Source organism: Ipomoea triloba, chromosome 2, assembly GCF_003576645.1.
Source record: "Ipomoea triloba cultivar NCNSP0323 chromosome 2, ASM357664v1".
NCBI lineage: Eukaryota > Viridiplantae > Streptophyta > Magnoliopsida > Solanales > Convolvulaceae > Ipomoea > Ipomoea triloba.
This window is the reverse complement of record NC_044917.1, coordinates 2401484-2415262: the sequence shown is the minus strand read 5'-3', so window position 1 is coordinate 2415262 and position 13779 is coordinate 2401484. Positions and strand designations below refer to the sequence as shown.

Here is a 13779-nt window from a genome sequence, read left to right as displayed (position 1 = left end):
CATCGATTTACTGAATATTAGATTTTCAAGTAAAATAAATGAGGTGTGCTGAATAAGTTCAACTATGTTCTACAAATAATGAACCTTATGTACAACAAAAATAAAGCTAGAAATATATGTAACTCAAAAAATTAACTTTATATACACAAATAACAAATTTTATACACATAAATAATGAATATTCAAATTATTTTTACACTATTTTGTATTCATTCAAATAATGAAAATTACATATAAAAATAATGAATATTACATATAGTCCATGTTAATATTAGAGTATGAATATAAACCTAAAAGGCAAAAACTTGTATGAGACTGTCTAGGGCACCCTACGTTACGCCCGGTATAGTGAAAGAACTTGATTATATATCAACCTAAGCTACTTCTAGCTGTGTTTGTTGACAAAAGAGAAATCATTGGACACAATCTGAATTTCATGTTGGTCGTCGTTAGAGCTTAAGTTTCTCCGGGGAGAAGCGGAAGTGACGGCTGTGGAATTGGCCCAGACTAGGTCGTCAGAGGCAGGTCCCCGGGGAGACGCTTGGAGGCTATCGGCGGCGTTTTGTTGGAAGTCGCTTAGCAAGTGAAGAGGGGACATCCCGTGCAGGGGCGTCGCCGGCCTGCTTGTAAACGGGGTGGCGTTTTCTGATCGGTGGCCATGCCTCGCCCGCTGCTTGGCTCCGCGGTGCCACGTCTTTAGTGCTGATGCTACGTTGTCGCCGAATATGACCGGTTTCATGCTTGACCCCATCTGTTCAGTTAGTTCAGACATCAGATTATCGTAAGTTTTAATTTGCAGATTTTAAGGATGCTGGGAATTGGGAAAAATACCTGATTGACTAAGGCATAGAGAGGGAGTGTGACATAGCTGCACAGAATTTGTATTATCACCCTACAACAATATAATCAATCAAGATTCCAATTTAGAAAACTGAGAATCCAATCAAGTTAGTCACGTTAATAATCACAAAGTTTTCTGTCTTGATTTGAGTCAATAAACTATGAATAATATAAACCGGTCAATCTCTTTGTAATTTTTGCTGACTAGACCATAAAACAAGATTTATTTAGTACACACCAGACAGTGAGATGTATAATAAATAAATTAAGAGAGATTGGATGTGAGGTGTTTCGTGGTTGAACTACTCACCCCATTGACAGCCTGATGGCTATGTCTGCAGCATTCTTGTGGAAGCAAGAAAATAAACCAAACTTAACCTGCATTATCACACGTACAAAAAAGATGAGTGGGTAGTGTTGCACTTATAACGTAACACCTATATATATTCTATACTAGTGATCGAAAAGGACACCCAAAAATCCATTGAAAATTTGGCAGCTGTATAGTGCTTACCCAGCTCCAGAAAAAGAAAGCAACTTGGAATGCATTCTGCAGTGCAGATCAGAATTGAAACAAATTAAAGACCCAAAAAAAAAACTTCAAATGTATTTGTTAATGAATGAAGTAAGGTGTGGAATAGATGGACCTGAAAGAGAACAAAACGAATGAAGAAGAGCATTAGGGAAGGGCGGTTGAACCAGAAAAGATTATCTCCAGGCTCAACCACTGGTGCTCCCTTCACTATATCTCCCCTTTCTTTAATTCTCCCTCCCATCTTTGTTATGATCATTTGCAGCTTTGCCCCCACCACCAGCAGTATCTGCATTTTTCATTTCCCAATATATATATATAACTCATCTCATCATATATTGCATGAAATAAAACACCCATAACGAAACTTCAATTTTCTTACAATTAGAGGAATAAATGGCAGCCAAAGATATGAATACCATCCTGCACATCCAACAACCAAAAACCCACTCTCACATTCAACTCAAATCCATATATAAATGCCCAAATTTGGGCAATGCTTCAAATCTGTACAGTAAATATAAATAGCTTACCATTGGTGTTGGTAAGAAAAGACAGAACTGCAAACAACCATAATACTGGACTGCAACACACAATATAATTAACGCACTTAAGTCTCTTTAACAACAAAGGAGAAAGACCACAATTTTTTAGCATTATAAAAAAAAAAAAAAAAAAACCTTATTCCAACCACTTCTTTGATATCTTCTTCAAGTGCCATATTAATGTACAACCGGAAATCAAAATTTACTTCATTCTGAGGTGGTAAATGTGCCTGCACATACATATATTCAATTATTAATTGTTTTGTAGATAATTACCACCTTTTTTTTTTAAATAAAAAAGATGAAAACAAGTAGCTAGATAATCAGTTGCACCGTACCATTACAAACCCGTGCCTGAGGGTGATATAATCAACTTTTGCAACTGAACTAAAAAATTGTCGGAAAAAACAAACCTACATATAAACACAGGTAAAAAGTAAAACAAAATTAATAACTAACATTAGAAGATCATATGCCACGCGCATTGTCATAGACATTGTGATAAGAAAAAAGAGAAACGAAAAATGCTTGGCTTACAATCCATAGAAGTATTGGTGACTTGCTCCAGAAGTTCGAATGTCGTCGTACGAATGACGTGTCTCTTACAAATTGGAACCTCTCAGGATCTGTTGTATCCAATGGATAAAAAGAGTATTATTTGATTATTAAGTAATTTTGTAAAATTAGTAATGAGGTCTAAGCAATTCATAAACATCCAATAAATGAAAAAAAAATATAAATTAGAGGGAAAATAGCATAAAATAAGGGACACAATTGTAAATAAACATATAAAAGTTGAACGGTCAACTCCAAGAGTTCCGGATTGTGATTTGTGACCTAATTAATGAGTTATGGGTGAAGAGTTTGTTATTATTGAAAGTCAAATTAGACTATTGTGACCCTTCAATAATGAAGCTATGAGAGCAGGTAGCCTTAATTACAATGTTCTTGATCGACTAAATTCAAATCACTCTTATAGTAGTAGAGATATCGATATGGCATATCGTATGTAATTATTATTATTTTTAATTACCATTGTGAAATTGGTAGTCAAGTGTTCTTGTCCCCTCCTCCCAAGCTTTCCAAGTCCTCATCTGCATTTAATTTCAATTCAATTAGAGTAAGCAATATATGAGGTCCAATTGTGTAGTTTTCACTAATCCTCCATTATCCTCTCTTATCTCAATCATCTTCCCGGACCACATTGAAACTTGAATGAATTAGATTCATTCCGCAATTAAGATGCAGATTAGGTAGTTAAATTAATAATACCTTTAGTCTGCCCAGCCCCCAAGTTGTAATGCTATACAGCACATGAGTTACTGCCAATGCAAAAATAAAGATGTGCAGCTGGTGTATTGCATATGAGGATGCAAATTGGACTTTTCCCTGCCATGCATATATATCAGTAAACACTTAGGGATGAAAAGTGAGTACGATCAACATTTAGGGACGAATTCTACAATTACCTTATAACTTAGGGACGAAAAGTCTAATTTTTTCCTAGAACAATATATTCATGAATTTTTTTAAAAATAGAGAGAGAGAGAGAGAGAAAATAGTATATTAATAATACCTTTTTTATGCAAGGGTCATCTATTTTAGATGGGTCTTTGATTTTGTCACAGGGATGCCAAGAGTTTCCAACACTTTGGGGGATACATATGTTAGACACTGGGTCTTGAAATATTGTCAGCAACAGTGATATGAACCCCATAAGCATCAGCTCTGTTACAAATATAAATATTTTTTTTGAATTTACTATAATTGAAATATAAATAAAGTTTAAAACACATACATTTATATTAAAATTAAGGGAAAATGGTCAAATAAGCTCTCCAACTTTACCTAAGGAGTCAATTAGGCTCCTGAACATTTTAAATAGCAATTAAACCCATCAACATTATATTTTGATGCAAAAAAGTCCATAAGCCTATTAATGACCTGTGATCACAGGTCATTAAGATTCCGGTCAAATTTTCGGCACACTCAGGCTATATTCCGGCACAAAACCCAGTGGTTGCCTTCTCCAGTGAGTCACCGGCGACCGTCGAACGGTCGCCCTTGACTTTTGTGCCGGAATATGGGTGCTGAAAATTTGACCGGAATCCTAGTGACCTGTGATCACAGGTCATTAACAGGTTTATGGACTTTTTTGCATCAAAATACAATGTTGATGGGTTTAATTGCTACTTTAAAATGTTCAGGGGCCTAATTGACTCCTTAGGTAAAGTTGGAGGGCTTATTTGACCATTTTCCCTAAAATTAATAATATAACCAAGTAACATACGTTCTGGCTAAAGCACATGACGTATGGCATGACCACTCTATATGAACAAATTCACCACCCAGACTTTAATTTCTTAGCTCTCTTATTTCTTAATCTACAGTCTTGATTTTCAAAAAAATATTAAAGATAATAATTATATAATACCTGCTTTAATCTTGTCTAGTGCTTCATGCAGAGCTTTCTTGTGCTTCTTCAATAGCCACTGTCAAAATAATTAAAGAGAGCAAATATAAAACATTTTTCAATGTTGTTTTGATCTTACACGTACTGATGTCTCTCATCTTACCAAAAATCAAAGAGATTGATTTCAATGATTGAAAAAAGAAAAAGTGATTTCTTTTGAAATTGTATTCTTAACTTAGATTCTCTTTTGCATGATATATAGTAGTGACTAGTGAAGTAAGAAATGCCAAAAAAAAAAAAAAAAAAAAAAAAAAAACCAGCAAGCTGAAATATGGATTTGATTTTCTTAATTTAAGAGAAAACCTACCATTCCAAGGTGATGAAAGAGTTGTTCAATGGCAATAGAAATGGCGACGAGTATGAAGCAGACGACGGCGATTGCCCACGTGGGCGTGGCCTCCATGGTACGCTCCTTGCCCGCCATTAACGTCTCTACCAAAGCTCTGATCTTCAACTCTGCACTTATTGAAGACAGATGGACGATGGCGACTTCACGCCTGCAGATAATGTTTAATTTGAAGCTTTGTGTGTGTGTATATATAATGCAATAATACATATAGAATGTCAAACAAAATATAATGTTGACTTTTCCTAAAAGTAGTAGTAGTAATTTATATGATGAACATGATCACGACTTGGTCAAAACATTGAATTAGTATTTTTCTTTCATCTCCGTCCAAATTTTATCCACATATTAGCGACTGTGTTTGTTCATACTCTTACAAGGATAATTATTTATTTAAGTGGGCTCGAACTCACAACCTCCATTTAGACCACAAAATTCTTGGCAGGATTTTTTTATTCTAAACATCATTTATGAACAACTTAGGTTTGACTTTTGTGGTGGTTAAAAAGTTTGATCACTAAAAAAATAATTATACTTAGACTAAAAAATACAATATGCTAAGTTTACCTTCAAAAAAAATACAGGATCTTATTGAATTCTTGATTCCAACGAAAATAAAATATGACGTGGTAGCTAAACAACCTTACGTTGTACACTCACACGCTGTATTAGCTAATCTCATTTGATCGAGATTTCCATGGCGCCGGCCGCCGGACTTTTTTCTTGGCTTAAGTTTGTGCGAGGTTCGCCGGAATTGGCCCACACTAAATCATCACCGTCGTGGTCCGCAACATTTCGTTGGTAGTCGCTTAGCAATAAAATAGGGGAGCCGTGCAATGGGCTGGCGTGCTCCGACCGCCGCCGGCCGTGGCCGTACTTCGCCCGATACTTGGCTGCATGCCGCCAATTTTTTATTGCCGATGCTACGTTGTGGCCGAAGATGACCGGTTTCATGCATGACCCCATCTGCTCATAATTCAGACATTATTGTGAGTTCTGAGAAATGGAGAGTGTGTTCTGTCTTAATCTAAAAAGTTTATACGAAATAACACATATACCTGATTGACTAAGGCATAGAGAGGGAGTGTAACATAGCTGCACAAAATTTGTATTATGACCCTGCACTCAATTAAGATCCTAATTTAGAGAACTGAAAATCCATAATAAATCTCTCGAGATGTGAGTTGTTTTGTGGTTGAATGTAACTCACCCCATTGATAGCCTGATGGATATGTCTACAACATTCTTGTGGAAGCAAGAAGGTACGCCAAACTTATACTGCGTTATTACAGATTAAAAAAAAAAGGCAACACTTATTGATGATTAAAAAAAAAAAAAAAGGAGCTCAACTTTGATTGTCTCAGATTGTACTGTTGACTTGATAATCAGATAAGTTTAACTACTTCAATTCAGATGGAGTAATTTATTGACTTTCTTAGTTTAAACTAGTTAACTATGAACAATTTAGACTGATTTATCTTTGTTGGTTAGAGTCCCAACTCACAAGCTCGTGTTTACCCGGTGCATACCATGTACTACTGGGTAGTAGTTGCAGGTTTATTGTTTTGTGGCTACTAAAAAAAAGGGAAAGCCAAAAAGAAAAATTTGGCAGTGCAGTGCAGTGCTTACCCAGCTCCAGAAAAAGAAAGCAACTTGGAATGCATTCTGCAATGCAGAAACAAAGACAAAAAGTTCACAATTCAATTCCTCAAATCTGGTATTTAATGTGTTGAATGAAGTAATTAAGGTGGGAATGAATTGAACCTGAAAGAGAACAAAATGAATGAGAAAGACCATAAAGGAAGGGCGATTGAACCAGAAAAGATTATCCCCGGCCAGTCTCAACCACTGGTGCTCCCTTCACTACATCTCCACTTTCTTCAATTCTCATTCCCAAATTTGTTATGATCATCTGCAGTTTTGCTCCCACCACCAGTATTATCTGCAACTTCCATTTTTCCCACCTTTAATTTGCAGATTGAAATAATTAACTCCAATCATAACACTACTTCAAATTCATTTTTCTTACCAATAAAGGAATAAATGGCAGCCAAAGATACGAGTACCACCCTGATCCAGCAACCAAAAACCCAATGTCACATTCAACTCAAAACCATATATATATAAATGGGCAATGCTTAAAATCTGTATTTCTGTAAATGGCTTACCATTGGTGTTGGTAAGAAGAGACAGAACTGCAAACAGCCATAATACTGGACTGCAACCCACAATTAAGTCTATATATTCAATAGTAATATAATAAGCAAGCCAACCATGGTGGGAGAAGGTTAACGGGGGTAACCAAGTTGGTCCCACTATTAATTTGGTAACCACAAGATTACAAATTCAACTTCAGGTAAGAGTGGTCTATTAGTCATCTTGATTTGATAGGGCCAAGACAACTATGGGCAACTTAAGCTCGGTTTAATTCATTGTGGTCCTTTGTTGGTTAAGGTCATAAAGCACAATTTACACGGAGCACACCCTCGCATAACCCCTTTTGATTTCTTTTATCATTAAAACAAAAAAAAGGACAATTGTAATATTTTAGGACAAAAACCTTATTCCAACCACTTCTTTGATATCTTCCTCAAGTGCCAGAGAAATGTACATCTGAAAATCAAAATTTAGTCGATTCTGAGGTGGTAAATGTGCCTGCAAATATTCAATTAAGTACTGTAATTATTATGTATTTATGTAGATTATTACCATTCAAAAAAAAAAAAAAAGATGAAAACAAGTAGCTAGACAATTAGTTGCACCGCACCATTACAAAACAGTGCCTAAGGGTGATATAATCAACTTTTGCAACCGAACTAAAGAATTGTCTGAAAAAACAAGCCTACGAATAAAAGACAAGGAAAACAAATGAAAGAAATTAATTGATAAAAAGTAGTTAAAACATATTTATTAAATTATAAAAAAAATTGAGTTTATTGATATTGTAAAATTTATTGACATTTTGAGACAAAAAGATAAACCAAACCAAAAATTTTGGACTTACAATCCAAAGAAATATGGATGACTTGTTCCAAAAGTGCGAATGCGTCGTTGTACGAATGTTGTGTCTCTTGTGAATCTGAACTTCTGAGAATCTGTGGCCACAAATTCTTAATTTCAGATAAAATTTTATTTTATTTTTCTTAAAAATAATAATGCCAAAGAAATTTCAAAAAAGATAGCGTGATACGTATTCTTCCGCAAATTTTACCGTGAACCGCGATCCACAATCCGCATCAAAACGAAGTCGTTTTGATTAATGAAAATACACAGATGAAATGGCTTCCGTTCCATTTGTCAAGACAAACAAGTGGTAGCCTCAAAATGTGCGATTAAGTGAGTGATGGGTGTAGTTTTCGCGGTGGATGGAAAGAAATAGATGTTAAAACGGGAAGAAGTTCCCGAGTATCGTTCTCAAAGGATGGCAAGGAGGGAATTCAAGCGGTAAGGGGATTAAGCACAAGAGTGTTTAGTGTTTGAAAGCTAACCCAAACATAGTAAGAAAGGTGCATGAAACATAATGAAAATAAGGAACAAAACGTTGGAAACAATCAAATGGAAAAGAGGATTTGGATCCTGCAACTCATATATGTATCCTTGATTTCCTAAGATATTAGGCTAGCAACACTTAGATAATGAAAATGAGATAAGGTCACCAACACCACCGCCACTCTCGTGGTCAATGGACTCACTCCTTAGACCGTAATGTCATTCTTGTGATCACTAGGCTAGGAGAGGCATTTTGTCAAACACGTTATGTGCCTCTTATCTTCCACTTCTCCCTTTTCTCAAAGGTGAGAGGGAAATGTGCTAGGCTAGGCTAAGGAGTAACTCTACTCTCGTAGATGAGACTCCTTCTCCAAACACCTCTCATATAGGTTGATCACCCCTACACAAGAGTCAAAGTGGATCACCACTCACACAATCAAACTCATAATCAAGCAATTGCAAAACCTAATTGATCAATTCAAAGCTCAAGAACATCCATACAACATTGCTCAATCCAAATCCACAAAGATCTATCTAATCATACTTGGAATTGAAATAACAAAAGGTAAAAGTAATGACAAGAAATTAAAAGGAAGACTTAGCTAGGAATTGAACTTTGAATTTGAACTTGAACTTGAAATTGAAATTTAATCTTGAACTTGAATGTAGATCACAATCTTGCACCAATGGAATTCTTCTCTAATTCTAATCTAAACCTAAGAATTGCAATGTGGAGTGAATTGGGAGAGATCTCTCTAGGCTAATCCTAGAGAGAGAAATATTCTAAAGTGGTCTAAAACTGAAGTGTGATGGATCCCCTGCAAAATGGCTCCATTCCCCTTTTAAATCTCGCCCAACTGCTGAAATTTCCGTACTGGACGCACGGCTGGATGCGCGTCCACTGCGCATCCAGCATGCCTTTTGCTGCACAGACTCCAAACTTCATAGGGCTGAAAGTTGGACGCGGGCGTCCACCCCGCGTCCGCTGCGCGTTCACAGCAGACCTCTGTTCTGCTGTCAAACTTCTGCAAGCGATATTTCGGACGCAGGGGCGGACGCATGGGTGGACGCACGGGTGGAAGCGCGTCCACTGCAGTCCTGGCCTAATTTTGCTCCAATTTTGATTCGTTCTTCACTTATCTGAAATGTTGTCATTTCCTGCCCTTTTTGCACATCTTTTATCTACAAAACAATTAGCCAAGCGTGGAACGGGGTCTAATGGCAATAACAAGCATTCTAACGCAATAAAGGGGCAAATCAAACATAAAAGCTTTCACTTGTGCACAAGATGATCCTAAAACGACCTTATAAAGATGGCATCTTTTGCACTTATCAGTGAGTGAAACATGATTCTTGTGGTAGAATGTCACTGGTTTGAATTGATTGATTTACCTTTCCGATGTAAAAAGAATAGGCTTCTCTTACATAAGAGTGACGTTTACCCGATGCACATTTCATATAATGATTACAAATTCCCCTCATCTCCAACCGTAAACTCTTGGTTTTCAACCGTAACAATACACCGCTTTACACAATACATTTAGATACGCTTAAAATAAAATTTTATATTAAGCCAAATTACATTCTTACCCTTCAATAATGAAGCCAATGAAATTAGGAATTATAAATTACTTAATTAATTACCATGTTCAAACTGGTAGTCAAGTGTTTTTGTCTCATGCTCCCAGTCTTTCCATCTTCTCATCTGCAATCAATTTATAATAAGCCATAAAGTCCACTCTTTTTAGTCTTGAGCAGTCTTCATCATCTTACCCCTACTTTCACTACATTACGACTTTAGGATCGGACAAAATGAATAACTAATGACTTTTTAAGTTTTCAAAAAGCAAGTAATCTCAAAATATCTATTACCTTATTTTCCTTTCCACTATATCTAAAAAATTACTAGTAAACAAAAACATCCTAATACCTTGTCATCATTTTTATATTAAAAATCCTACTAGTATCATCCTTGATATATATATACAAGGTACGAGCCATTACATACAACTCAACTATGTTAGTCAATCTCTCATCATCAACATGTCATATCATATCCTCCCTTTCTCCATATATATCAAAATAAGTGCAGAATATATTAAAGCTTGATATAAACACTCCACGTCATCAATGGCTGCCGCCGCCAAGTATCGTACCATGGAGGCCACGCCGACGTGGGCAATCGCCGTTGTCTGCTTTGTACTCATTGCCATCTCCATTGCCATTGACCAGCTCTTTCATCACCTTGGAGCGGTACATACATTACATATATCTAAATTTATAATCCAAAAAGAAATCATTTCTTTTAATTTCCTTCTTTTTCAATCACTCTTAAGTGATGACCTCGAAGAATTTCAATTTTTTTTTGTTGTGTTTTTTAGTTGTTATTGAGGAAGCAAAAGAAAGCTCTACATGAATCACTTGATAAGATCAAAACAGGTATAATATAATTATATTATCTCAATTGCGGAGTATATTTTTTATATGTGTTCTATTTTTTTAATATATCGATTATATATTAAACTCCTAAAATAATTATGTTTAATTTGTATGTAACAGATGGAGCTGATGCTTATGGGGTTCATATCACTGTTACTGACAATATTTCAAGACCCAGTGTCTAACATATGTATCCCCCAAAGTGTTGGTAACTCTTGGCATCCTTGTGACAAAATCAAAGACCCAAACAAAATAAAAGACCCATGCAAAGCAAAGGTATATATTATTAATATACTTTTCTCCTTTAAAAACAAAATTCTTTCTTTAATATAAAAAAGCTACTCCGTAAAATACAAGAATATAGCTATTTTTAAAAAAATGCAATCTATTATAAATAAAAAAGAACAGTGGCATTGTTATAAATATAATACTAATTAAATGTAAAGTTGTTCGTTATTTCAATTTGTATTTTATTTACAGGAATATGAATTGAAGTGAGAAAAAGATAGGTAGCTAAATAGATAAGGTTGATAGTGGCGTAACTGGGTGGGTAGGTATGTAGGTTGTAGGAGTACCAAACTACCAATGATATGATCTTGTATATATTTTTCCAGTAGTAATTCTTGGTACTTATTGCATGTAATTTAGGCTTAGCGGTTCTAAAACATGTTTTCCAAATTCGTTTGATCGTAGGGTGATCCGAACCCTAATGACCTGTGATAGAAAATTATTAATCCATTTTTGAACCTCATTACACCAAAATGAATTGTTGATGTGTGTAATTGCACCTTTAAAAATTTTAAGTTGCTAATTAGTTTTTCATTTATAGTAACTTGAAATATATGTATATATGCATGCATGCAGGGAAAAGTCCAGTTTGCTTCTGCATATGCAATACACCAGCTCCACATCTTTATCTTTGCATTGGCAGTGACTCATGTGGTGTACTGTATTACAACGTGGGGGCTGGGCAAACTAAAGGTAATTAATTAATTAATCACAATTAATAATTTATATTTATTTCTTAATCTGATTAATGTGCCTAGTAGAATGATTAAAATTATTATATTAACAGAAGTATACAATTACATTGTAATAGAGTTAATAGTACTCAAAAAAAAAAAAAAAGCAGAAGTATACATCACGTATAGTACCACGTTTGTTGTCTAATAATAGAGAAGTCATAAGTTTGGGGGAAGAAGTTAAGAGATCGTTTAGTAACTTGGAAAAATGTAGAATTTTCCAAAAAGTTAGAGAAATGAAGAGGTGGAAAAAGGAAAATTGGAGAAGTTTACTAAATTCGGGGTCGTTTAGTAACTTGGAAAAATGGAGAATTTTTCAAAAAGTTAGAGAAATGGAAAGATGGAAAAAAGGAAAATTGGAGAAGTTGTTTACTAAGGGTGTGTTTGGTTGGGGGGTTTAGGCATAAGGTATGGATATCAAAGTGATTGCTAGTGTTTGGTTGATAGGTTTTGTGGATGCTACTATGGGTTTGGAATACCCCATTAATGGCAAAACCCATACCCTTATTAAATAAGGGTTTCATCTCCCTTCATCATTTCTTCCCCAACTATTAATAATCATTCCCATTCCACCCAACTACCAAACATGCTAAATACTTTCACCAAAACCCATTACCATTACCAAGTATTTGATACACATTCCGATTCCGATTCCCATGTACGAACCAAACGCACCCTAAATTCATTTTTCCAAATTCATTCCCCACTCCATTTTTCCAAATCTTATACAAAATTGGAGAGATTGAAAACAACTCTTTCTAAATGAAAGAATGGAATGAGGCGGGTGAACAGTGCACTCCTTCTGTGAGATCTGAGCTTCGAATCCGGACGAGCGCAAAAAGCTGACATTATTTCTTAGCTTTGTTTTTCCCGTTTTCCTGTTCTTTCCCCTCCCCCTTTTGTTTTGTTCTTTCCCCTTCCCTTGCGCAAAAAGGGAACATTATTAATTTATTATTATTATTATTATTATTATTATTATTATTATTATTATGTTTATGTTTACCGTTTTTTTACTTTAATTACTATTATTATTATTATGTTTACCTTTTTTACTTTAATTAATATTATTACTTATTATTATATTAATTATTATTATTATATTAATTTTTATTATTATGTACTCAAATTATGTACTAAATTGATTTTGAAAGAGTTGTAATTTATTTAGTACAGAGTAATATGTTCTTATCGAGTTTTGTTACATTTTGTGCATTTAATTAGTATTAGTGGAATTGAATTTTTTATTTAAAAATTAAATTTGTAAAACATTATTATTATTATTATTATTACTTGGGTTCGGTATTATGAAATTTGTAAATGAAATCAGAAAATTGGAGAAATGGAAATGGAAAATTGGAAAAATGGAGAAACGAAAAACTGGAAAAGGAAAAACAGAAAAATGAAGTAAACGACCCCATTTTTCCACTCCAATGATATGCTTTTATTTTGTTTTTAAAAATTGAAATTTCTCATCTACTAAATTAATACTGTGTTGTACTGAATTATTACTTATTATTAGCACTATAAATTAATTAAATGAATATTGTTCTAAAATTGTTACCCTAAAATAAGAGAAATGATTGAATGGATTGGTGTTCATCCAAAGTTACGTTGTTACTGGGCGATGGACGGTGGACGATGACGACTTCACGCGAAATAATGTTTAATGGATGGGTTGTACTTACTACCTTGGGTTTGTGGATATATATAATGCAATACATATAGAATGTCAAACAAAATGTTGACTTTTCCTAAAAGTAGTAATTTATATGATGAGCATGACTACCACTTGGTCAAAGCATTGAATTACTATTTTTCTTTGATCTCCGTCCAAATTTCAAAGTGTCCTTTAATTGTATCCACATATTAGCGACTGTGTTTATTCATACTCTGGCTCAAACTCACAACTTTTCACATGAAAAAATAACTTGGTGTCACTCTAGACTACAAAGTCCACCAAATTCTTGGTCGAATCTTTTTTTGTTCTAATCATTTGTGAACAACTTAAATTTGACTTTTATAGTGACCAAGACCTTTTGGTCTAGTGGCACCCGGTTGCAGTGGAAGTGATATTGACTTTTTGTGTTTTAGTA

General features: G+C 34.7%; 1 protein-coding gene and 1 pseudogene across 1 annotated transcript; both read right to left on the bottom strand.

The window, feature by feature from the left end:
• Nucleotides 1-201: 201 nt before the first annotated feature.
• Nucleotides 202-4892, bottom strand: LOC116010688 (MLO-like protein 12). The gene is made up of 15 exons (XM_031250189.1): nucleotides 4698-4892; nucleotides 4352-4409; nucleotides 3494-3645; nucleotides 3190-3306; nucleotides 2951-3011; nucleotides 2455-2543; nucleotides 2256-2330; nucleotides 2053-2147; nucleotides 1906-1955; nucleotides 1755-1795; nucleotides 1488-1661; nucleotides 1355-1390; nucleotides 1151-1218; nucleotides 832-892; nucleotides 202-751 (listed from the first exon to the last, which is right to left on the bottom strand). The coding sequence occupies exons 1-15, from the start codon at nucleotides 4812-4814 to the stop codon at nucleotides 386-388; spliced, it is 1560 nt and encodes a 519-aa protein (XP_031106049.1). The 5' UTR covers nucleotides 4815-4892; the 3' UTR covers nucleotides 202-385.
• Nucleotides 4893-5414: 522 nt separating this feature from the next.
• LOC116010061 lies at nucleotides 5415-10226 on the bottom strand (annotated as a pseudogene).
• Between the last annotated feature and the right edge of the window lie 3553 nt (nucleotides 10227-13779).